At 47.5% G+C, this 25,828-nt stretch overlaps 2 protein-coding genes and 1 long non-coding RNA gene across 4 annotated transcripts in view; 2 read left to right on the top strand and 1 right to left on the bottom strand.

Moving 5' to 3' along the window:
* Window positions 1–14: 14 nt before the first annotated feature.
* Window positions 15–12,930, bottom strand: LOC309357408. Its single transcript, XR_014163117.1, has 2 exons — window positions 12,388–12,930; window positions 15–217 (listed from the first exon to the last, which is right to left on the bottom strand). It is a non-coding gene; the product is annotated as an uncharacterized lncRNA (long non-coding RNA).
* LOC309357406 (caspase-1-like) lies at window positions 3,478–13,226 on the top strand. Of its 2 annotated transcripts, XM_081889548.1 has the most exons (8): window positions 3,478–3,739; window positions 5,309–5,581; window positions 7,313–7,458; window positions 7,738–7,911; window positions 9,092–9,326; window positions 10,461–11,359; window positions 11,674–11,773; window positions 12,924–13,226. In XM_081889548.1, the coding sequence occupies exons 1-6, from the start codon at window positions 3,733–3,735 to the stop codon at window positions 10,649–10,651; spliced, it is 1,026 nt and encodes a 341-aa protein (XP_081745674.1). In that variant the 5' UTR covers window positions 3,478–3,732; the 3' UTR covers window positions 10,652–11,359; window positions 11,674–11,773; window positions 12,924–13,226. The 2 variants fall into 2 exon arrangements, with proteins under 2 accessions (XP_081745674.1, XP_081745675.1); XM_081889549.1 differs by lacking the exons at window positions 3,478–3,739; window positions 5,309–5,581 and adding an exon at window positions 5,607–6,684.
* Window positions 13,227–20,553: 7,327 nt separating this feature from the next.
* MTMR4 (myotubularin related protein 4) overlaps window positions 20,554–25,828 on the top strand; it is a 47,454-nt gene continuing 42,179 nt past the window's right edge. The window contains exon 1 of the mRNA XM_081889458.1: window positions 20,554–20,654. The gene's annotated coding sequence lies outside the window, so the exon portion shown is untranslated. The remainder of the gene's footprint in view (window positions 20,655–25,828) is intronic.

Below are 25,828 nucleotides of genomic sequence, written 5' to 3'. Positions count from 1 at the left end.
GTAGGAGAGAGAAGTGGATGTTGCAGTTAGGCATTTATTTCTGTTCCATGGACTTTGGCCGAGTTAGAGGAGGAGATGGGCACCCACCCAGCAGAAAAGGCAGTGGGTTCTTTTGAAGGAAAAGGAGTGGCATGACTGTGGAGGGGTTCAAAGGCGAGGTAAAGCGAAGCTGACTCCAGACTGCGGCTGCCAGGGCCAACGATTGCCACAGAGGACGCTGGCAGAAGAGAGAAAAGGAAAATGAATTTAGAAATGCCTCTCTTACCTGCCACAGTCTCTTCCCCACATTAATAGTGAAGGCGCAACATCTTACTCAAGTAACCTTGAGGGTTCTACAACCCTGTATGGCACTGGCAGCTGTGGGGAGCCTCTGCCCCTCCAGATGTTGCTGCAGGTAACCCCTGTCAACCTGGGCCATTGGCTCCGCTTGCTGGGGCTGGTGGGAATTTTTGTTCAGCAACATCTGAAGGGCCAAAGGTCCCGCATAGCTTCTGTTACGAGGACAACAAACCTGTATACCCCATGTTGGGTGCCCCATGTTGTATACCCCATGTTGTGGAAGAGAAGAAATTGGAACAGAAGGCTTCCAGATTTGTCACTCCAAAAACGTAAAAGTCTTATTACCAGCAGAAGGTATTGAGAGGTTTCCTACCTCTGGCAATGGAGGGATGCCCACCCCTTTTCCGTCCCCTTTTTATCATTTTAAAAACTTTTTTCAAACTCATAAAGCTGAATGCGCACAAGTTAAATGTGTGAAAGTTGTGGGCTTGCTGTATTCCAGAAGGATCAAGACATTCCTTGCATCCATCCCATCCATGCTCTTGTTTCTGCATGGGATGGACTGGATACACAGAATATGCCTTGGGTAGCTGGTTCACTTTTAGTGTCCACTTTCCTGTAAAAATGCCCAGTTGCAGCCAGAGTGTGCTGGCAAGTGGGAGAGACCCCTTGGACTCCAGGGCTGCACTGCTGTGGGGGACAAGCCCCACCTGAAATGACCATGCTGCAAGATCTGGACTCCCTCCATGCAGACTGAAGATGTAAATAGGTCAATAAACCATACACACCCCAAAACTGTCACTGGGTTTAGCTAGAAAAACTCTGCTCATTCTCCCTGGCTGGCTCTACAATTCTATGACAGACTTACCCTTTGAAAGGATAGTTTATGGAGACATTAGATGGGTTTAGCTGGAAATGGGTAGATTCTTTCCTATCACATTGCACAATGATTTATGTGAGTGCCAATTTGGCAGAGAGGAATTCCCTTTTGCACAATCTACCTTTCCTGGCAAAATGCTTTCCACATAAATGAAGCAAGAATGAATCTTTGGGGTTCATACCTATTAAGACATAACATGGGCAAGACTGCCCATTCTCCCTTGCTGGTTCTGAGGAACCTTGGAGAAGCTAATGTGCTATTCTTACTGCTTAAGGAAGAGTGTGTAAAACATCAAATAACTTAAATCCCAAGATACTGCTATTTGTTGGGGGTTTTTTTTGCAAGACCTTAGTGAGGGTACTGTACACAGTTGCCAGTGCTTGTGCCCCACAACTCTTCTGTTTCAGAGGCCCAAATCCCATATTGATGGCAGTTTCCCATTTGCTTCCTGGTTGTGACATGGAATGTTGCACATGGCTCTTTCCTGCCAAGAGACCTCCTATTCTAACCCTTCAAAGCTTAAAGATCCACGAGTCAGGAAGAGCTGGACCTTCTCATTCCATATCTAAGAAGCACCACCTTAGCTCCCATGAACCTGATCAGCAACCCGCTTACTGAAGTAAGTTTCTCAAGGCAGAAGAGGACAATCCCATCCTTGGAATCACTTGCACCCAGTATGCTATATTATGGCCCTCTTCCTTAATGCTGTTTGCGGGTCTCACAATCCAAGCACAATGTGTTCCTGAGAAATGGTTTGTTAGGCAAGCATTCACATAATGAGGTTATGATTTTCATTTATTCCAGTAGGGAAAACCACAATGCGTTCCTGACCAAGAAGAAATGACAACATCAATAATAAACCCATGGCTCTCTGGTCTCGCTGCTTGCCCCTTTCCTCAACTGCTTCCTTTAAAGTTGCCATTTTCGCTGAGATCAGCGTTCCTTATTGGGCTCCTTTCCACAGCTGCAGCTCCATTTGGCTACTGACCATTCTGTCTTCGTTGCTTCTTGGGTGCTCAATCTCTTTCAAGAGCCACACTGGTTGAGCCTCCATCAGGTAGGAAAGGCAGCAGAAAATCTCCCTGCCAATTTTTCCCTTCTCTGCAAGGAGCTGTTAAACTACTGAACTGTGCTGCCATCTGGTGGACTCTTGTAACGCATTATGAACAAATAGTAGTGATGTATGGAAGTGAGAGCTGGACCATAAAGAAGGCTGATCGCCGAAGGATTGATGCTTTTGAATTATGGTGCTGGAAGAGACTCTTGAGAGTCCCATGGACTGCAAGAAGATCAAACCTATCCATTCTTAAGGAAATCAGCCCTGAGTGCTCACTGGAAGGACAGATCCTGAAGCTGAGGCTCCAGTACTTTGGCCACCTCATGAGAAAGACTCCCTGGAAAAGACCCTGATGTTGGGAAAGATGGAGGGCACAAGGAGAAGTGGATGACAGGGGACGAGATGGTTGGACAGTGTTCTCGAAGCTAACAGCATGAGTTTGATTAAACTGCGGGAGGCAGTGGAAGACAGGAGGGCCTGGTGTGCTCTGGTCCATGGGGTCATGAAGAGTCGGACACGACTAAACAACAAAATGAAAAAATAATGCCTGAAACCACTTCTTCCTGGTAAAAAATCACTATAGTGGGCAATGTTAATAATTTTCAGCTTCACATCCTTTCCTTTATTGAGTTCCCGAGATACTCCCTTCCTGATGTATTGCCTTCTGCTTTATCGTCCATGCTTCTCTCCTTTCTCCTTGCCGCTCCCTCTGTGCTGACGGTATGTTTCAAATCTAAACACATTAAAAAAAATTAAAAAGGGAGAGAGACACACATCAGCTGCATCTTCCTTCTGGAACGTACGGCGGGCACAACTATTTGCGCGGGAAGCATCCCAAGTCACACGACTGGGCAAGCAAAGGGCTTGTTTGGGTGGTGCTGATGCGGATGTGCTTTTGGATATTGAGTGTTCAGAGCCGGCTTGGCATCGGATTTAAAACTGGTCTTAAGGCTCATCACTGTGTCATGTGATCTTTTATGTGGAGTGGGGCTTACCTCCCCCCTCCCCGCCCAATATTTCATTCAAGTTGGTACCCCTGCCACCAGCTGTGTCTTGTGCTTTGCAGCCCAGTTGGCAGCCTGGGAAACAGCCTGGCCCCTGGGCTAGAGAGAAAGGCTGGACCACGAAGAGACCTCCCTGCGGGGCTGCTTTAGCCCGGGGGTGCCAAGTTGAATAAATTATTGTAGGGGGGGGGAGTTAAGCCCCGCCCCACAAAATCAATCACATGATGCGGCACAAGCATGACATTTGAATGGCAATGCCCATCAACTTGGGGTGGTGTTCAAATATTTTTTGGGGGGGCGAAGGGACCTCAGCCCCAGGAGCTGGTTCCTATGCTTCAGTCACTGGCTTTCACGGCATCTCCTCCACCAGGCGGCAGCCGCTCGTCTGGGCCAGTCCCTTCCCCGCCCCTTGCTAGCAGGACTTTGTTTTACTTTCACAATCGCGGTCAAAAAAAGTGAGGTTCCTTCTCGCAGAGGCGCTGCCCCACGTATTGGTTGAGCCTTGAGGGGCCATGGCGGGTAAGATCGCGCAAACTTTCCCCCTCTTTCCTTCTGCTAAAAGGGGCGATCGGTCACTACGGAGGGAGGCAGCGTGGGGACCAGGCTGACTGCGCTTTTTCTTTCCCTCCCTTCCTCCCTCCCTCCCTTCCTCGGCATCCTCCAAAAGATGCTCACAGTAGGAAGGAAACTTGATCCGCTTGATCCCTTCCTTTTCATTTCTGGCGAACGGCGGCGTTGCTTTCAGCCTGGACTGAACGCGCTCTCTCCCTCCTTCCCTCCCTCCCTCATTCTTTTTCTCTCTTTGTGTGTGTTAACGTTAACCTCCTCTTCCTTGTGCACCTTGCCCCCTGTTCCTGAAACACGTTGAGGACGATGCTCTGCTAGGAAGGGACAGAAGCGCCACACGTGTCATTTTTTCCACTTTCTCATTTCTCCAGTCTTGGCTCACCCCATTTCCCCATACATTTTGCAAGTCAAAGCAAAAACGGGAAAAAGCCTCTGCATGAAAGTGCATTTCAGTGCACGTTTTCCCCTAATATTTTCTGGGGTGTTGCAGCTGGCCAGGGTGGGCAATACTGAACTGGCTGGACCAGCAGTCTGATTCAGTATAATGCAGCCTACTTTTAAAATCAGCCGTTGATGTAGAGTCATGAGCCCAGGCATAGTGGGAGGGGGCAGGCCGGCTGTAGCTCTGATAGCATGATTTGGAGGGGGCGCAAACCAGCCCCACCCCCAGTAAGTATTCCGCCTTGCCTGCTGCCAGGGGTCTCTGCGCCCTCGAGCCAGTGTTGGGAATTCAAGCCCATATCAGGAGAAACTGGCAACAATCCCAGGCACCCGGCTTGATTCCCTGTTGGCCTCCCTGGCTGCATTCCCCAGCAAGCGCAGGCTAGGTCTCGATCTGCGATTCTTCTCAAACGTGAGAAGAACACCCCCCCTATTTCCTGCCCCCTGGCAGGGGAAAGAGATAGACAGAAACGTGTTTACATGCCTTTATTTCTGTCTTTGCAGCATGACAAAAAACATGACTGCTCTCTTCAAGCTCCAGCAGTGTAGTGACAAACACTTCCTGTACTTCCTGGACAGGAACAAACGGAAGAGCTCATATTACACTCTGAGCTAATTCCGGTGCTTCGCACTGTGAATTGACTGTCCCTCTGTTTCCCACGGACAGTCCCAACATTCCCATCATGTTTACTTTTCAAGCTATCACTTTGCAGCTGCATTGCTTCTATATCGTAACAGCCAGAAGCCTGGCCTTGCCACTGTATCTTGTGCCCCCTCACTGAATGGCCACCCAACCAGCATTGATGGGAGGATACACCCACCAAGGGCTGCATCAGCCAGCTGGTCCAGCCCATACGCAGGTGGGCAGGCAGCGCAAAATGGCCCCATGAACCTTCTGTGCCCCAAGCCTCCCCAGTGGCTGCGAGAGTTAGCCTGGCATGATGGTTTACCCTGCGGAGCTGCTGCCGGTCAGTGTAGACAGTACTGAGCTAGAGGGCCCTATGGGTCTCGCTTTATACAAGACAACTTCCTATGTTCCTGCACCTCGGGCCAACTTTGGTGACCTGATTTTCCTTGCAGATGAGAAGCTGAAGGAAATCCGCGCACAGTTTGTGACCTGTGCTAACAAGTCTCTCATCAGCCAGCTCCTGGATAGGCTTCTCCAGGAAGAAGTCCTGAACGAGGAGGAGGCGGATGAGGTGAAGGAGAACAAGAAGAAGCAGGACCAGGCAAGGATCTTGATTGACCACGTAAGGAGGAAGGGGCCCGAAGCCAGCCAGATCTTCATCCAGGCCCTCTGGTCCCAAGACAGCTTCTTGGCTAAAGAACTGAGGCTTCAAGTCCCTCCGCCAGGTGCTTATTTAAATAACCAGTTTAGCAGTTCATAGAATAGTAGAGTTTGAAGGGACCCTGAGGGTCATCTAGTCCAACCCCCTGCAATGGAGGAATCTTTTTGCCCATAGACATCCCTGGGTGGGCTTGAACCACCAACCTTCTGGTTAACAACCAGACGCGTGAACCAACTGTGTCACGGATTTCTCTCCTTAGATTGTTTATGCAGATATTTAAATTTTAAGAACTACAGTCCAGCTAAATTCAATTTAAATGCATTGTTTAAACCAGTGGTTCCCAAACTGGGTGGCAGCACCCCCTGGAGGGAGAGAGGATTACCCAGGGGGGCAATAAGAGACAAGGGGGCAGCAGGGGGGAGACTAACAGGCTTTGAAAAGGATCAACCGGGTCAAGTTTACCCATTTTGTTGAATTAATTAAATAGCTTTAATTGGATTTTGAATAAATGCGCAATTGGTGGTTACTGTTTGGCATTTTATTGCATTATTATCTAGTGGGTCATGTAAACTGATGTCCTGCATAATGCTTTTCATAGGGTAGGAGGCATTGGGGATGAGGGGGTGGTGGTCCAAAAACATTTGGGAGTCAATGTTTAAATAATAAATAAAGTGTGACCTGATTTATTGGTTTGATGATGACATTTATACCTGACCCTTGAAGTCCAAAAGGCTCTTGGAGTCGCTTTCAAGGTCCCAATTGAAAAAGGCATGATGCATGAGGAAAAAGAGAGGAGGAGGGAGGAGGGGAAGAGCAACCTCACGCACAAGTTCATAAACTTGCAGTTCATGCCACTGGCAGTTCTGGTTCTCTTGCCTTGGATAAAAGCCAGACATTCCCCCTTACAGTGTATTTCCCCAGCCACCCTCAAGTCCCATCTGTGCCCTAATTTTCTTAATGAGTCTGGCCAGTTTGGGGGTGGGGGAAACCGATGATCAGTGTGGAAAGGAAACCTCAGCACAAGTGACATTTCCTTGTGGTCTTTTCCGTATAGCTACTCGCTCTTAGGAATGCACCTCTACCTGTTGAACTATCGAGTCCCAGTCACACGAAATGCAGCCGCCTTCCCTATTTCAGTTGCTTGTGACACATCGTCTCATCCTATAGGTACTCCCTTTTATCCCCCCCCCCCCACAGATGGGAGGCAGGAAGCAGCTCTGCATTCCCCCTCCCCAAAAAAAACTCTCTAGTGTCACTGACAGGAAGAGGCTCCATCTGAGTCTTTGGTAGAAAATAAACCTTGGGAAATCAGCCTGGTGTTTAAGGGTAGAGGGGTGGTGGTACTCAGACTGGGCGTAAAAAAGTGCTCTCTCTCTCTCTCTCTCTCCACACACACACACACACACACGTGTTTGGAACCAAAAACCAGGCAATGTCACACTAAAAATCGTGCTGTGGTCCACCATCTTGATCCAAAATGGCACCCAAACGTTTACAAAGACCACCTAGCTCCCACCTCAGGAGCTCTGATGTAGAGTTTGATGGCAATATCTTGAGAGGGGGCCAAATCCATAGAGAACAGATGGCCAAATAGACAAGCCACTTAAAAATGTATATAGTAGATTATTATTATTATCACTATAATCTATATTATTATAATTACTATTGCATTCTGTTCTCCTTCCAAAAGGAGCCAAATGATGTAACCAAATTCAGAATATTTACAGATACTTTCTGTGACCCTCAACAGCATCCAAAGGTTTAACCCGGTACCCAAATTTCTCTTGTCCCCAAGAGCAACAGGCTCATTTGCCACACCAGGAAGTCGGCCCAAGGGCTGCCGCCTCAGCAAAAGCAGCCCAGCTGCAGGAGACCAGCGATGGGCTCACACTTTGCCCCCTGGACCTCTTTCAGAAAATACAAGCTGAGGAAAAGGATGAGGTGAGGAAGGACCAAGTGCGCAGTCACAATGAGGTGTGGGCAGACCTGGCTAAATCCAGGTGCCATTTCACTCCCTGCGCTCTTGCTGAAGGTGAGGGTTGTGGGTTGGGGGACTCAGGCCAGAGAGTTGAATGCGGCCCTCGAGGCCTCAGACTCTCCCCAGGCCCCTCCTCTCACCAGCCCTGCTCTGTGCCCCTCTTGAGTGCTTTGGCCTAGCTAGAAGTGTGATAAGGCTCCTTAACCCAGATTTCAATGAGCCTGACTTTTCTTCCCTGGCAGATCTACCCGATCAAGGACAAAGAGACACGCACCCGACTGGCCTTGGTCATCTGCAACATTGATTTTGAGCACTGTAGCAAAAGGGAAGGAGCCGAGGTGGATCTGGCCCAGATGAAGCTTCTCCTGGAAGGACTGGGATACAGAGTGGAAACCAAGACCAACTTATGCTCACAAGTAGGTGGTTGTGGTGGTGGTGGTGGTGAGTTTTCCAAGGCGGTTTCAGTTTCCATCCTCCAAAAAGCCTGTTAACCTTCTCTTTACCCCAGAAGCCTCTTCCCTTTAAATCTTTAGGTTTCATTTCCCTTTAGCCATCAAACTTCCTTCCTGGAAACTCCCTGAAATTCCTGCTCAAAACAGCCTCCAAAACAGAAGCCAAACATTTTATAACAACCAAATAGCACAGCAGTTTTGTTCTTACACATACAGAGACACAAATCCTGAGGCCCGACAGAGTCAGAAACCTTGTGGTGATACGCAGAGCAGCCAGAACAGAGATGCAGAAACAGCTTTGTAATACAGTGGAACCTTGGTTTTCGAGCGTCTCAGAAGCTGAATGATTTGGAACCCGGATGCCGAAAACCCGGAAGTAATTCCTTCTGTTTTTGAACGCGCCTCAGAAGTCAAATGGCTTCTGAGGTGTGTTTCTCCATGTTTTCAATGGATTTTGCCGACCGCCCATTGATCCTCGGTTTTCTAACATTTCGGAAGTTGAACAGTCTTCCAGAATGGATTACGTTTGAAAACCAAGGTTCCACTGTATATATTCTATTAATATATTCTAGTATGTCACAGAGCTGGAAAGTACCTTAGATACCACTCAGTCCAACCCCCTGTTCAATGCAGGATAAACATAGTAGAATAAGCACATTAGGTTCCCTGTGCTTAAATCCTGGCAGTGTGGTGTAGTGGTTAGAGTGTTGGACTAGGACCTGGGGGAGAACCAGGGTTCAAATCCCCATTTCACCTTGTAGCTCACTGGGTGACCTTAGGAGTCAGTCACTGCTTCTTAGCCTAATCTGCCTCACAGGGTTGTTGTGAGGATAAAATGGGGGCGTGTGTGCCGCTTTGAACTCCTTGGAGGAAAGGGGGGGGGAATATAAAAAACATACACATAAATAAAGGAATAAATTTTCAATCCTGCCTTTACTCCAGACATAAGGCAGGGATGATCAGTGTGGTGCATTAAAGATATTATCTAACTCCCACCTGCTGAGAGTTGGAGCCAAGCAAATCTGCAAGGCAGCCTTGGACATGAGGGGGGTTCTAGATGTAGAAGCTGCCCCTCTTCTTCCCATTTAGCTAAGCAATCTGCCCTTTTGCTGCCGACCCAACACCCCCTTCTCTCTGCTTGCAGGACATGGCCACGTGCTTAAAGAGCTTCGCAGCCCAGGAGGAACACAAGACTTCCGACAGCACCTTTGTGGTGCTCATGTCTCACGGCCTCCGGGAAGGCCTATGTGGGGTGAAGAACGAGGACTCGTGCCCAGATATCCTCTCCGTGGACACTGTCTTCTCCACCTTCAACAACAAGAACTGCCCGGCTCTGAGGGGGAAGCCCAAGGTCATCGTCATCCAGGCCTGCCGTGGCGGTACGTGGGGGGTGTTGAACCCGGGATTCCCTCCGCCTGCCTGGGATGTAGCGCAAGGCACCTCTGTGGTTAAGCAGGAAGTAGTGGTGGTCTTTGGGACCGGTAGGGTGGAAGGTAGGGAGCCCAACAGTAGGGGGAGCCAGAGGCAATAATGAGCAGAGCCAATCCCTGATTGGCGGCCAGGAGGAAGGTGGTTGGCTGAGGGCAGACTGGGGTTGATGGGACAGCAGCATGTTTTCTCTAGCAGACCAATTCTGTTGGGGGGCACTGACTGTTTTATTGGGTCCTGGTCAACAGGATTGAAAGAATTGCCCCTGAGTTAGTCCGTTTCTGTTTCTGCATGCTGTAACGTGGGGAGTGGGGGCCTGTATTAACTGGATTTAATTAATTTATAGAATAAATAGCACCATATCAGGAAAATTAATGCAAGGAAGCCATTCTGAATCTCCCCTCCCCTCCTGTAATAGGGAAGAGTAGATAGAGGGCAATTCCTCACATGTCTCTCTGGTCTCACTGAATGGTCGCCAATAAAAGGCGCAAAACCAGCAAGCAGGAAGCTTTTGATTAAAGGCACAGCAGCCCTTCAGCACCTTAGCAGTGCTCCACGCTGCGCAAGCCAACCCCGCAATTGCATTCTGTCACAAATAAACCGCTGACAGGGCTGGTCTGCCCATGAGGCAAGATGAAGATGGCTGCCTCGGGTGGCAGGATTCACAGGGACAGCTGATCCGGCCTCCAGGGAATGTATCGTCTCCTACTGCGTCGCAGTGCGCCAAGGACAATTGCAGCTGGCTCCTTAGAGATTGGGTCTGCCCCCTTCCTTGGCGGCACCCCCCATGCCGCCTCCACAGCAGCCTTTTGGTGAATAGGAGGCACTGCTGTTCTCCTCCCGCTTCCTGTTCCTGACGTAGATCTTCACTCCCCACTTTTTCTTCCTGGTGGGGAGAGCACCGTTTTGTGGTTCGCCTCAGAGGACCAGGTGTGGAAAGAAGTGGTGGTGTGGTCAGAACATGGAAAACACTGGGAGATGACCTCAGGATTCCCTTATGAAATTTGAGCAACAGGTGGTGATGATTCCAGAAAAGAGGGGTACTGTAGAGTCCTGACAGAGGCTCTTTCCTTTTGTTTCCCCAGTGAATAAAGGATTTGCGTTTGTGAGCGACTCACCAACACCTTCGGCCGCCCCCCTCAGCCCTGTCCAGTGGCAGGAAGAAGACTTTGAGAGCGATGCCATTCACAAAGTACACATGGAAAGCGACTTCATCTGTCTCTATTCCACAACACCAGGCAAGCGGCTCTGGTGGTCTTGTTTTTTAGTTTCATAAATACACTGCTTGATTGAAAAACAACACCTCTCACAGAGGTTTACAAAGAGTACAAAAAAATACAATTACAAAGAAGAAAAATTAAGAGCAATAACTTAAATGCTTTTGAAGAGTTAAAATACCAAATAGACTAAAAACAGATGAAGCTCCGCATCAGCCTACTAAACACCTGGGTAGATTTGTCCAAACAAAAATGTTTTTAGCAGGTGCCGAAAAGAGTACAGTGAAGGCGGCTGCCTGATTATCAAGAGGCAGGGAGTTCCAAAGTGGAGGTGCTGCCATACTAAAAGATCAACTTTTTACAAAGGGAAAACAAATATTATGTAGCACTTCTCTAACAGCGCCAGTTCCATCAAAGCAGTGGAGTGGGCAGATAATGGAGTAAGGTGATTTTGTAGGTAAACTGGTCGCAAGTTATCATCTAGCCTTGTTCACTGGCAACTGGATAAGCTGCCCTGGTCAGCCTCAGATGCTGTGTTAGCATTAGCCACCCAGAGTTGCCGGCTGACAACTCTTAGAAAAATGAGGAACTGAGATAAACCAACAGTTCAGAGATTCATCTAGCCCTAAGCGTCATACGTTCATGTTTCCTCGACAGGTAATGTATCCTGGAGAAGCCCCCAAAATGGATCTCTCTTCATCACGCAGCTGATCAATGATATCAAGAAACATGCCTGGAACTGCAACCTGGAAGAGATCTTCAGAAAGGTATGTCCTGCTAAGGCCGTGTCCTGCTCTGACCCCAGGCAAGGCAAAGCTCCCTCTTCAGGGCTCAAGCCGGAGAGCAAAGCTCTGATGTTGCTTCCGCCTTTCTTAATTCTTATTTTTCAGCCAGCCTTAATTAATTCTTATTTAATGTAAAATAAATAAACTAGTCTTTTTGCAAGAGTGCATGGAAATTCTAGGAGCTAGTCCTTTCTCCAGCTGGACAGGGATACTATTCCCCCCCCCTTTTCATTTCTTTATTATTATTGTTTTGGAGGAATGACCTGCTGTGAACTCTCTCCACCTCTGCATTGCAGGTCATGCAGTCCTTTGAAAAAAAACCGTACCAGATGCCCTCCAAGGACCGAACCACCCTGACCAAAAAGCTCTACCTTTTCCCGGGGCTCTAAAACTTGAGTAAGTGCCTCTGCTTCCCCTCTTGCTTACTGGATTTGCCAGGGTGTGTGTGTGTGTTGGGGCAACAGTGTGAGGGACAGGCAAGTCTGGAGGCTTATTAGCCAGTATGGTGTAGTGGTTAGAATGTTTGTCCTGGACCTGGGAGATCAGGGTTCAAATCCCCACTCCACCAAGAAGCTCACGGGGTGACCTTGGGCCAATTGCTGTCTCTTACTTAGCCTAACCTACCTCACAGGGTTGTTGTGGGACTAAAATGGGGAGAACTTTGTATGCCTTGGAGGAATGGTGGGGTATAAATGTAGAACTGAATAAAACCAAGTAAGAAACATTTCTGTAGTGTAGCGAAGAGGCAAAGGCTGTAATCCTGACCCTATTTACCTAGGAGCAAGACTCATTGTATTCAAAAGGATTAACATCTGAGTGGGCCTGGTTAGGATTGTGCGGTGTGCTATATAGCAGGGGGTCCCCAGTTCCAGTCTCTGCCCTGACATCATTTGGTGTATTTAGCCAAGCCCCCCTATCTCAGTCTCAGGAGTCCCCATGGGAGGATATAACACTGGCCTACTTTGCAGGGTGGTTGTATCCACACAGGGCTGCTGAGCACCCGGAATCACCTGACAAATGTTGAGCCTTCTGTATTATTGTGGAGAATGGCTGCAGAACATCAGGAGGTGTTCCTCAATTTCCTTTTCTTCTGTCTCCTGCAGGCGATGGGGCAGCATTCTGAATTGAGTCCCTCCCAGCTGCCGTGGACAATCATATACAGTGGAACCTTGGTTTTCGAACATAATCCATTCCGGAAATCCGTTTGACTTCTGAAATGTTCAAAAACCAAGGATCAAAGGGCTGCCAGCAAGTTCAGTGGGGAAAATTGAAAAATGTGTCTCAGAAGCCGTTTGACTTCTGAGGAGCGTTTGAAAACGGAAGCATTCACTTATGGGTTTTCAGCGTTCGGCTTCTGAAGCATTCGGCAACAGAGACGTCTGAAAACCGAGGTTTGACTGTATTTGCAAGTTCTGACTGCAGCATTGCTTAACCTCATCTTCGAACACCTTCCTTCCACCTGCCAACTCTCTTGTTGTGGCACATCCTTGATCATGATCTCTCTCTGCACTTGAGTGATGCCACCTCTTCACATCCCTCCTCACAGATTTAAGAAGAGCCATGCGGCTGAATCAGACCAAAGGGGCTAGCCCAGCACCCACAACCAACCAGATGTCTCTTCTGGGAAGCCCCAGAGCTGGAGATAACTGCAACAGCCACACTCTTCTCACTTGTGATTCCCAGCAACTGCTATTATTCAGAGGCATACTACCTCTGACAGAATTGCTTCACATATATTTTTTAAAAAAAGAATATTGTAACACGATGACCAGTGAACCTGCTTTTCCTGTGCCAGAATCTCCTACTTCCCATGCACATGACCCAAAATAAATGCATATTCTTCCCCCTTCCCCTCTTCTCCTTCCATTGCTGCAGCTTTCCGGAGTTGTTGCAGGGGAAGAGACTTGTCCTGTAGTGGAAAACACCTTAGATAATTATGGTGGAGCCACTGCGATCCTGTTCTCAAAGTTGGCAGGGCTGCAACGAGAGAATGACCCTCAAGCATTCATTGTGGGAGTGTGAAACACTTACTGGGTTTTGAGAAAGCATTTTTGATGTGGTTCCTAATGTTACAAGTCCATCATAGAACCCAGATCTGGCTCTGGGCCTTCTGTCAAGTGACACAGATCTAGACTGTTCCCTTATATCCATAAGGACCTCCTTGCCTTGCTGCCTGTTTTAGAAATCACCTCATAAGTTAATTGTGATCCTTTTGACCAGGTCAGGTTCCCATATCTCAGCTATGGAGACGGAAGCGATGTCAATATTAGGCTGACTTGCAGAGAAGCTGTGTCATGGCTGTTTGGTGATTCTTTCAATGGTGGTGTCCCTGCTCAGTTTTTCTTTTTGCTTGTGTCAGGAGCCGGAGATAGGTCAGCAATAAAACACCCAGCGTCAGTGAAGTTAACTCTTTATTCAAAGAAACCAAAACAGTGCAGGCCTAGTGATCACAGCAACTTTTCCCAGTAGGTCTTGCTGCACTGAGGCAGTTGTGGGGACATCCCAGCACTCTCTAAGTCTCCTCCCTAGGTCCTTCCCCAGCAACCTGAGACTCCTCCGTCCTACTTCACTTTGCTCTGCTCTTTTCATTCCTCTCCATTTTCTGGGAGACCAGCGGGGAGGGAAGCTGGTGACAGTAGGAGGGGGAGACTTGATTCTTCAACTACCTCTTCAACTACCCCTCTTCAACTAGTTGATTCTTCAACTACCCCTCTCCTCTCCAGCCTCTCCTTCAGCCTCGAATCTGAACTGCTCTCTGCCACAGTCTCTTCCTGCTCACCAAGCCCTGTTACCTCTTCAGCTTCTGATACCTCTACATCCCAGTCTGCTCCGTCTTCTCCCTCCAGCACATGTGACTGATGTAAGCCTGACACACACTACAGATTTTGTTGAAATTGATCAGTGTAACTTTATTATTAAACCAATAAAACATTTCACAAAAAATATTTTTTTAAAAAAACAAATTTTAAAAGCACAATTAAATAATTTTTATTAAGGTTTATAAATACAAAACTTATTATCTTTTTTACTTCTTTTTAAACCAAACAAAGACTTTTATATAGATACAATAAAAACACAAAAGGTGTGGGTGGGTGGGGGGAGAAATAGAGAAGGGAAAAAGGAAGAAATAAAAAAAAAAGTAGAAAAGAGGTTATAAGAGAAAGATCGAAAAATAAGATTCAGAAAGTAAAGAACTTCCCATTCTTCAACCGCCTGCTATATAAAAACAGTATTCACTTTGTCCGATCCAATATAACACCCCGCAAAGCCACTTTCTATAAACAAACATTATCTTCAATCCTCAAATCCAGATGTCATTATTTTATTTTACTTTTCATGCAAAAAGTCCATGAGAAGTTTCCAGTCTTTAACAAACATTAACAATGACTTTTCTCTGATTATACGTATGAGTTTTACCATCTCAGCTAAGTCCGTTAGTTCCAACAGTCGTTATTCCATTGTTGGTAATAATCTTTGTGCATACAAAAGTCCCGCAGGCGTAATTATATACTGTAACAAAGTTCCACTGTCCTTTTCTAACTGTATATCTATAAGTCCCAACAGGAAGCATTCCAGTTTCAGTTGAGTATTTTCCTTATTTCTTGACAAACTGTTTGGTTTGTACCTGTGGCCATGTCTTTAAATATCTTCCATGATTATTTCATGGGACTGAATTATTCCACATATTTATTTCCCACATTTATAGCCCATAGGTCCCATGTTGGAAATGCATAACAAGAACAGCATTTTGAATTGGGCCTGGAAACTAATTGGCAGCCAGTGCAGTTGCCCCATTCTCCTTGCCCCGTTCTCTTTGCCCCATTCTCCCTCCTCTCACTGCTATTCCCCACACTCAGTATATCCCTGAGTTCTGCCCTACCACCACAACCCACATCCGTTAGAAGAAACACAATTCACCTCAACTGGAAGAAGGCCTCAAGTGACTCAGGTGCCCCCAGGATGTCCTGAAAGAGCAGATGAGAAAACTCAGGTCCCTCTTTGGGCATCAGGAGAATGGTCCCACCCCAAACTCCAGGCTTTGCTTTCCACAGAAATGGGCAATTCCATGCCCTATGCCTGCATGGTCCTCGTTTCAGACAGACCCACAAAATGTTCCCCAAATCCTATCCCTGGCCCTCCCACCCACCTCACCGTGAGGGTAACTTACACAACTTTGCACTCACTAGAATTGCCTTGGCAGCCAGTTGTTCTGAGCTTTCTATGTTCCGGAAGCTCCTCTGAACATCTGCTTGACAGTTCCTGATTATCTGGACCAAGAAAAGCCATGGCAGAAGTCAGGCTGACAGAGGTGAGGGCTTCTCCGCATCAGAGACTGCAGAATTGGGGGCAAAGACCACGGGCAGCGGGTCTGAGGAATCCAGTCCCTACTCTTTTGTTTCCCCCAGTACTAACCTCAGGCTCCGGAAAAGCCTTGAAGAGCTGTGGCACAACTGCAACAAGAGAAGGACATGGGGATAAGTTAGTTCATTCCTTAGCAGCTTCCAAGATTATTCCAAGAGGCTTCTCCTTAATTTCCCTGCTTCTACTCTTATTAAGTAGACACCTGTAGACACACAATGGACACCTGTAGTTAGTGGCTTTTAAGGGAGAAGTGAGAGATGTCACAATGGAGGGCAAATCATTGTTACCACGGCAACCCACCCACTTTGACCCTGGGCCAATCTTGTTTCTTCAGAACTTTGAGGCACCTGCTGTTCCGTCTGCAGGTTTGCTGAATTGTCTCTCTTCAGAGTTCATTTCATATCATTTTTCATTCAGCCACATATCTAAAGGGAGACAATCCCAACACCCCTTTAAATGCAGTAGAAGACTCCCAAGTCTAGGAATGGCCATAGCACAGGATTAGACAATATGCTTGAGCTGTGTTTTCCTGTGTTGTGGGGGGCTGGATGGTGACCCTTAGGAGTACATTTCTGTGATTCTACCTACCATTTTAACAAGGAAAAATGAATTTAAAATGTATTTTTTTTGTGGAACTATTTCAGAAGGCCTCTCAAAAGTATGGGAATAAATCAAGCATGCTTTGCTAATTATTTTACCCAGGAGCAAAAATGAACTGGAGGCGTTCTAACAACATAAGGCATATTCCACCAATTTCTTCATGTTCCTGGCCAGGCTGTTGCCATATAATTATCACTGCCAAACTAAGTGCTGAAACTTTGCTGCAAAGAAACTGCAGTTTCATGAAATGAGGACACATTATTATAACAATTCGGGGATTTGCTAAGTCTTCATTACATTGATAACCAGTTATTAAATGTCTTTAAGAAGCTTCAGTTTTTCACGAAAGATTCCAATGCTTTGAAAAAAATTGCTTATGAGAACTCGCATCACTTAGAAACCTGTGGTGGGTGATGGACTTCTGAACCAGAGGCAACGTGGAACTGAAGAGGAATTAAAAATGAGGAATGGGAATGAGAAAGGAGAAACTTAACATTTTCAGTTTCTGAAATAAGAAAGGCAGGTGCTTAGCCGGCAATGGAATGTATGTTTTATTTTAGAAAATGTCTGTTCCACCTTTCAATTAAAAAAAAAGCCCCCCTCTCATTGGTGGTTTCTAGAATCCTCCCCTACAAAAATACAGTTAGAATAAGATAAAAGTGATTAAGAATGTATAAAAACAGCTGCATGAGGGGCATGAAACAATTGGGTCTGTTTATGAATACAGCGGGGACATGGGTGGTGCTGTGGGTTAAACCACAGAGCCTAGGACTTGCCGATCAGAAGGTCGGTGGTTCGAATCCCTGTGATGGGGTGAGCGCCCGTTGCTCGGTCCCTGCTCCTGCCAACCTAGCAGTTCAAAAGCACGCCAATAAGTGCAAGTAGATAAATAGGTACCGCTCCGGCGGGAAGGTAAACGGCATTTCCATGCGCTGCTCTGGTTTGCCAGAAGCAGCTTAGTCATGCTGGCCACATGACCCGGAAGCTGTCTGCGGACAAATGCCAGCTCCCTCAGCCAATAAAGCGAGATGAGCACCGCAACCCCAGAATCGGTCACGACTGGACCTAATGGTCAAGGGTCCCTTTACCTTTAGAATACAGCAGCCTTGACAGATTTAAGGCACTGCAGAATAAAAAATATATATGTCAACCCCCCAAAAATCAAGAGAGAGATGATAGCCCTCTTTCATAAACTGCCTGGGTGATGCTACCAATAATACCCCACTTTCTGTGTCCTCATCAAGCTCATCTCCAAAGCTGGTGTTAACAGAGGAGAGCTTCAGATTGTTATGAGTTTGGAGGGTCAGGCTGGATCACAGAATCATAGAATTTCAGAGTTGGAAGGGACCCAAGAGTCATCCAGTCCAATCCCCTACAATTCAGGAATCTCAACTAAAGCATCTAGGACAGATGGCCCTCCAACCTCTGCTTAAAAACCTCCAATGAAGTATACTGTCCACCATCTTCTGAGGGAATCCATTCTTCTTGCTGTCAGAAAGTTTTTTTTCTGATGTTTAGTCAGAATCTCCTTTCTCCAAACTTGAACCCATGAGTTTGGGTCCTATTCTGGAGCAGGAGAAAATAAGCTTGCTCCACCTTCCTTGTGGCAGCCCTTTATAGTTGAAGATGGTTATCATATCTCCTCTCAATCTCCTCTTATCCAGGCTAAACATACGCAGCTCTTTCATCGTTCCTCTTAAGACTTGGTTTCCAGACCCTTAATAATCTTGGTCACCCTCCTCTGCACATTTCACAGCTTGTTGATATTTTTTGCACATTGTGGTGCCCAGAACTGGACACAGGACTCCAGGTGTGGTCTGACCATGGCAGAATAGTGATACAATTTTACTTCCCTTGCTATACTTCTGTTGATGCCTTGAATTTCTTCCAGTTTTTGGGATCCTGTATCTGGTGTAGTAGAATGTAGGAGAGCAAGCTTGCCAGACCAGTCCCTATGTCTGTTGATGCCTTGAATTTCTTCCAGTTTTTGGGATCCTGTATCTGGTGTAGTAGAATGTAGGAGAGCAAGCTTGCCAGACCAGTCCCTATGTCTAGGTAAGGGTTTTGGCTGACTAGTTAAGCACCACAATTAGCATCTGCAGAAAGTTACTCTGTGCCACAAAACAAATGGGTGGGCCTTCTCCCGGCCACACACTGCTTCACCTAGCTGCTAAGTAGAACAATAGCCAGTGTGGGGTGTGTGAGCTGAACTGGAAGCAGGCCGGAAGCTGAAGACACAGAGACATGCTTGCTTTGTCCTGGATCCAAAGTTTCAGCTAATGGATCTGTTGGGGGTGTTAATGCTGTTAGCCCCTCCATGCTCTGGTTATATATATGTGTAAATAAAAACATATATCCTCAAAATAGTCTCTACCAACCATCATCGCAAGGAAATTGAACTCTGGTCCAACGCCTGGAACTCCTGAACACTCACTGCTCAGAGATCAGGGTCGCATACAACACCATGTTGAATGCAGTGGGATAAGCACTAGTATGTATCCAGGGGCACCTAGGAGGTCTGAGGACACCCCCCCCTAAAAAAGTGCGGGTTTTGCTCTACCATCTTGATTCAAAATGGCACCCAACTGTATCCAAAAATTGACAACATTCTGCTCCTTGAGCTCAGGAACCATCATGCAAAATTTGGTTATGTTGCCTTAATTCAAATGCATAGACACAGATCCTGCCCCAATTCTAGATGGAGGTCAGCCCTAATGTTGAGAATTCAGAAAAGTGCAGATTTCAAAGGCTGCTCATATTTCAGTTGATGTATTTCTTGGAAACTGTGACTTAGGTTGGTTTGCCTTTTACTTCACACTGAATTGAAATTATTCCCGCTTAGAGTAGAGCCACTAAAATTAAGGGATCAAAATTAGCCATGTATGTTAACTTCAGTGGGTCTACTCTGTGTATGACTAACAAGGGATACAACCTGAAGATTGCCTTTGTTTTGTCAATAAATATATACAGTGCTTTTTTTCTTTAAAAATGTTTAGAGGTGCTCTCATTTTCCTACTCATATTGAAATACTGCCCCTCAATGAGGCCAAACTTAGATTCACATGTTTAGGGGTATGCTGTGTGTACCCTCAGAACTGTGTGTACCCCCTGTGTACCCCCTGAAAAAAGCGCTGAATATATATGTTATGGGGAGAAAGGCAAAACTGTCCTGATGAATTTAGGAGCATCTTCATGCAAAGTGCTAAATCATCAAGCACCCATCCCTTGCTAGGCTAATATTCATGAAATATTAGCTTATTAAGTTCCTCAGTCATTATCATCATAATCATTTCAATTATGTACATGATTTTTCTAGGGATTTTTTTTTAAATGTGTGTGTTAATACTATAATACTGTAAATTTATGTTTAAATTATATTGAAAGTTGCTTGGAGACTGCTGAATAACAAGAACAGTAATAATATAATAATAGAATCATAGAAGTGTAGCGTTGGAAGGATCCTCAGGGGTCATCCAGTTCAGCCCCCTGCAAGAATAATAACAAATAATTAGCATTATTGCAATTGTTGAATACCCGTTGTTATTACTGCAGCTGTTGCGTTATCTGAACTCACACCAGGGTTCATGCCTCCGATTAATATGCAAATGAACGAGAGCACGGGCCCCACCCACGGAGGAGCACCACCTGGAGGGCAGAGGTGACAAAGGAGAAAGGGAGCGCCACTCTCAAGCTTCCTCGTGTTCCGATTGGTCCAGGCAGAACAGCGCCCCGCCTCGTCCTTTGATTGGACTGAAATGGAGGCGTCGCAGGGGCGTGGCGAGGAGGGCGGGTGGGCGTGGCCAATGCTCGGAGGCGCTAAAATAGTTCCGGAAGCTTCCCAGGCGCGCCTCCTCGTTTCAGCCAATCAGCCGGCGCCTCACTTTCCTCTTCCTTTTCCTCCCTTTCTTTTGACAGCGCCGAGCAGAAAACGGACGTGGGCGCGCCTTTTTCTCTTTTCCCCTGCTCCTATTGGACAGCGGGAAGGACGCGCTGTGATTTCTCATTGGCCGCCGCGGCCCGCCCTTTCCCATTCCTGTGCGTCCCTCCCCCTCTCCCATGTCAGGCAAGCAGGCAGGGAGGGCGGAGAGCTGCGCAAGGGTCGATCGACGGGAGGGGCGGGCCAATCGGGGCCTTGCGCGCCGAGAAGGGCCCACCCCCTCCCTAAAGGCGGGGCGAGCGCGTGCTTCAGGATTGGCCCTCCACTGCGTTCGCTGATTGGCTGCGTGGCGGGAGGGGGCGCTGCGAGGCCGGTGGGCGGGAGCGGCGCGCGGCGGCAGCTGAGGTGGGAGCAGCGCCGTCGGGAGGGAGGAGCGCAGGTGAGGAGACCCCCGCCGTCGCGCCCCCGCCCCGGCCCCGCCCTGAACCGCCCGCCCCGGCCCCTCAGTCGCAGCAGGCCCACGGGGCAGGCGGGCCGGGTGCAAAGATCGCAGCAGGCCCGCAGCAGGCCGCGCCTCAGGCGTAGGAGGAGGCCCAGCCCCAGCGCCGCCAGTGGGCACGGAGAGAGGGTGGGACGGATGGGCCTCCACATACACACACACACACACCTCCACACCCGCGCCAGGCCACGCATCTCCCTGGGAGCCCCTCTCTTAAGCCCCGCCCCCTTTGCCCTCTGCACATGCTCAAGGGGCGTGCGTGTGTGCGGAAGTGCTGGTCGGCACGGTAGGCTTCGTCCTCCTGCGAAACGGGTTACATTTCCCCTCCCTTAGAGCATGGGCAGAGTGATTTCTCCACCCACCAACGTTGGCACTGGCAGTTTCTTAAGATGCATCTGCAGCCCCCTCACTCTGACCATGTGCCGAGTGATTTCTCTCCCTCTTGCCCCTCAACAGCCGTACTACCTGTTTCTAGGAAGGCTCTGTAGTCCTTACTCTGAGCATGTGCAGAGTGATTTCTTCCAGCACCCCCAGCATGTGCAGAACGATTTCTCATTTTCTTTCTCTCATCCTCCTACTAAACTGGTTATATCCCTTCTAAGCCCATGCAGAGTACTCCCCCCAGCCAACTCATCTCTTGTCAGTTTGTAAGGAGCAACTGTAGCTATCCTTTCCCAAGGGAGGTTTCTGGACTCCCAACCCTCTGCAGCCAGCATAGGGCAGTGATTAAGGGTGATGGGAGCTGCAGCCTAAGAACATCAGAAGAGCCTGTGTCTGGATCAGGCCAAAGGGTGTCACTTTAATCCAGCATCCTGTTTCCCACAGCAGCCAACCAGATACCCCAAATGGGAAGCCTGGAGGGTCACAGATGGTCCCTGTCCCTGTCCATGCAGTGATCAGCTAAAACGAAAACTGATTCTCATAGGACTCAGCCTTATGGCAGCCTGATGTGCCCTCCAGATGTTTTGGGCTCCAACGTCCATCAGCCTCAGCCTGAGTGGCCTTGCTCCCATCAGCCCCATCATCACATGGCTGTATTGGCTGAGGCTGATGGGAGTTGTAGTAAAAAAAAGTATTGAGAACACTAGGTTGGCAAAGGCTGATATAACATACATACAGAGACATTTGCCTGTTGGTTCTAGAATGCCACCAATGCCAGGCCCCAAATCTCCAAGTGTCCCAGCTCCAGGGACTCTGCCTGTCCTGGGCACAATTCCAACATCAAGGGAGAAAGTAGAAGGGGCAGAAAGTAGAAGGTCCAGCATCTTGGGGAGAGATGTTGCCCCATGTCCTTTTGAAATGTCTGGCTATACTTCGCTTTTAATGGCCCATAACCATATCTGTCAACTTTTCCCTTTTCTTGCGAGGAATCCTATTCGGAGTAAGGGAATTTCCCTTTAAAAAAGGGAAACGTTGACAGCTATGCCCATAACCCCTGCCACTCTTGCCCCAAATACCACTTGAAGTGGGTGGGGGGTGCGGGGGGAGAAAGCAAATTTAGCAGGTGGATTCACAGTCTGGGTTTATTTGGTCTCCGAGCTTAGGATTGGTTTGGCTACCAGCTGAAAGGGGTGCAAACATTAAAAAAAAAAATAACCCATGGGGGTTCTCTGAGTTTGGAGGTAACACTGGGGTGGGGGACATCTGTGGCCCTTATATCACCCCCAGCCAGCATGGCCAAGAGCGGGGGCTGTTGAGAAATGTAGTCCAGCAGCATCTGGAGGGCCAAAGGCTTCCTACCCCTGCCATAAGGTTATTTCTTAAAGCAAGTAGAGCTCATGTCTCTTTTGGTCCTAGAAGCTACACCATGTCCATGGCACACAGAATTCTGAGTAAGCCCCAAGGTGGAGGGAGAAGGTGTTTTGCCAAGCAGGCATGGGTTCCATTGTTTGGTCTCCCCCACCCCCCACGCCCCATACATTTAAATATGTTACATCTCACTCAGCATGCTCAAGGCAGTTTTGCAATGTAACATAGTAGCTTTGGGTTAGGACTGCAAGTTTTAGGTGATCAGCCTTTAAGCAATCCATTGAGAAAACTTTCGATTGAGTCCCAGTTAACTAGGCCACACTTTTAAATAGTTAATTGTTTTTAATAATTTTCCTTAATGTTTGTGTGAAACTTGCTGGTGTCTTTTTCAGAAAGAAACATTTTTCCCTCAGAGAAGCGAAGGCCTGTTGTGATATGATTATTTGCACTCCACTGTTTAAAAACAATGGGGGTTTGTTGTTGTTCTAAACCGTTATTTTATTTGTATGCAAATTTAGGCAGATTTAATTGAACAGAAAACATTTAAATGGCAGTTCTAAGGATGTTTACTCAGAAGGCAGCCCCACTGTGTTTAGTGGTGCTGCTCAGAGCTGAAAAGATGAAAAAAGAAAGCTGGCATGTCAGGGTAAATGTCTCCTTTTTTCCATGGGATGATGTTAGTTTGTGCATGAAGGCGTAGTTGGCAGTGTGAGCTCCCCACATTTGCTGTCTGAAGTGGTGGGGTACCAGAAAACAATATTTTGTCATTCTCCTCCTCTCCGGTTTGTGAGAACTAGACCATGGCTAACTGACTGAGAAATACATGTTTGTATATTTCTTACATCACCACCATAATCACTCCTATTACTGATACTATTACTACACCCACCCACCCACTCTTTCATTTCAAGAAGAAATACTTCATGGTGCAAGTACAAACAGGAGTATAAGGAACAACCAATACAGTGGTACCTCGGGTTAAGTACTTAATTTGTTCAGGAGGTCTGTTCTTAACCTGAAACTGTTCTTAACCTGAAGCACCACTTTAGCTAATGGGGCCTCCAGCTGCCGCCGGAGCACGATTTCTGTTCTCATCCTGAAGCAACGTTCTTAACCCGAGGTACTATTTCTGGGTTAGCGGAGTCTATAACCTGAAGCGTATGTAACCCGAGGTACCACTGTATGTACATTCTGCATGCACCCAGAGACTTCTTTTCACTTGTTGTAGGGTTGAGCTGATGCTGTAATGTCACAGGAAGCTAGCTGATACCAGAGCAGCACTCTATCTAACCCGATAGTGTCTGCTGCTGTAGTCTGGCAGTTTTGGACTAAGTCTTTTACATCATCTCCTCCCTGATACCTTCTAACTGGAAATCTTGGGGGATGAATCTGGGACCTTCTACTTCCAATACTCAGCAGTGCCCCTTACTCTTGTACCCTTGTCCAGGTAAACTGTGACACACACTCAGCCTTCCTGGTGCAAATTATCTGTGGCTTAATGAGGGCCCTGTGGTGTGATGAGGGTGCACTGGGTGCTCACTTTCCAAAAGGAGAGGACTTGAAAGCACTCCCCCCGCCTTTCCTTCCTCAATCCTAGATGCAGCTGTGTGGGAGGGATGCACTGTACACACTGAGGTGCTTCCACTTTCACTCTGCCATTTAATACACTCTTGGATTGAGCTACAACATTAAAGGGAGAGGCCAAGGCCTTCAGAGTATGTGTCTGTGAGTATGAGCTTAATTTCTTATATCAGTGGTAGCTGGGCAGGCCACATGCCCACGGTCCCCGAGGCATGAGGGACGTGGGTTTTGTATGGTTGCCTGCTCAGTGATGATTCAGGGAAATTGCTTCATATTCTTAGAGGTGCTTTTGCTATCGCTGTGGCAGCTTTCACTTCGTGCGTTCCAGGTCTGATTCCATAGTGTTCAAAACAGATTCTAGGGTGGGGTCTGACTCTGTGTGGGTGTATGCAGAACTCTGTGCCTATTTTCTAAAATGTGAAGTGCTTGGAAACGACACAGTGGAATCCTTGCCTCTAAACACAGATATGTGCCTGGGGCTAGCTGTATTTCTTGTGTTTATGAGGGAAAGGGTTCTTATTATCGTTCAGGGATGACCTTTTATTATGAGAATTATAGAACTGGTAGACTGGAAGGTCCTGAGTAGGCAATTCACATGCATCTGATGAAGTCTGCTCTATTCCAGTAACATTTTTTGCCACAAAAGATCTGTTTTGTGTGTTTGCTGTAACATATTCTCTCACACACCGTAATGTATTCTACATTTAAAGACTTTGTTTCAGTTTCCAAAACCTTCTGAATAATCCTGATCTTGCCTTACCAGATCCTTCACTGCTGCCTGACTTCCTTATCCCAACATCACTATTTATTGCCATCATCCACCCTGTCTTGTCCAGCTGTCAGGCTATGCTGTTTATTTTTTATTTATTTACTTACTTGCACCATTTATCCCACCCAGATAATTTATCTGGATGGTGAACAATACATTCTACAAGCCATGGTGGTTTGTGTGTGGGGACGCAGGCAGCGGGGGGGGGGGACTTCACAAGCAAACAAATAATCAAAATAAAAAATAGAATTAAAGCCACGAGTAACAAACTTTATAAGGAGTATTAGAAAGCACTAAAATATGAGTTTAAAATGCCTGGAAAAATAGAAGGGACTTAACCTGCTGCAAAAAAGGATCATAGCATTGGTTCCAGGAGAGCATTCCTGGGAGGACATTGTGGAATGTGGCACCACCACTGAAAAGTCCCTTTCTCCAGTAGCCATCCATCACACTTCCTCATCTAGCAGGCTGCTCAGAGAAAAGGTATGGGTGGATAGATGTGGGAGGAGACAATCTTTCAGGTAACTTATCCCCAAACTGTTGGGGCTTTAAAGGATAAATCCAGCAGATTGAAATGAGCTGGGCACCAGAACATCTGGAGAGGATGTTTGTCCCTTGGTATGCTTCTGTGCATACCAAGGGACGCGGGTGGCGCTGTGGGTTAAAGCCTCAGCGCCTAGGGCTTGTCGATCGAAAGGTCGGTGGTTCGAATCCCCGCGGCGGGGTGCGCTCCCGTTGCTCGGTCCCAGCGCCTGCCAACCTAGCAGTTCGAAAGCACCCCCAGGTGCAAGTAGATAAATAGGGACCGCTTACTGGCAGGAAGGTAAACAGCGTTTCCGTGTGCTGCGCTGGCTCACCAGATGCAGCTTTGTCACGCTGGCCACGTGACCCGGAAGTGTCTCCGGACAGCGCTGGCCCCTGGCCTCTTAAGTGAGATGGGCGCACAACCCCAGAGTCTGTCAAGACTGGCCCGTACGGGCAGGGGTACCTTTACCCTTTACCTTTATGCTTCTGT

This window comes from Podarcis melisellensis, assembly GCF_964234715.1.
Source record: "Podarcis melisellensis genome assembly, chromosome: 15".
Taxonomy (NCBI): domain Eukaryota; kingdom Metazoa; phylum Chordata; class Lepidosauria; order Squamata; family Lacertidae; genus Podarcis; species Podarcis melisellensis.
This window is presented reverse-complemented; position numbering and strand designations above follow the sequence as displayed.

Excerpts from the sequence above, each read along its gene's own strand:
- LOC309357406 (XM_081889548.1), top strand. Across the intron at positions 7,459-7,737 it reads AAGCTGAGGAAAAGGATGAG|ATCTACCCGATCAAGGACAA; the intron begins GTGAGGAAGGAC and ends CTTCCCTGGCAG. Across the intron at positions 7,912-9,091 it reads AGACCAACTTATGCTCACAA|GACATGGCCACGTGCTTAAA; the intron begins GTAGGTGGTTGT and ends CTCTGCTTGCAG.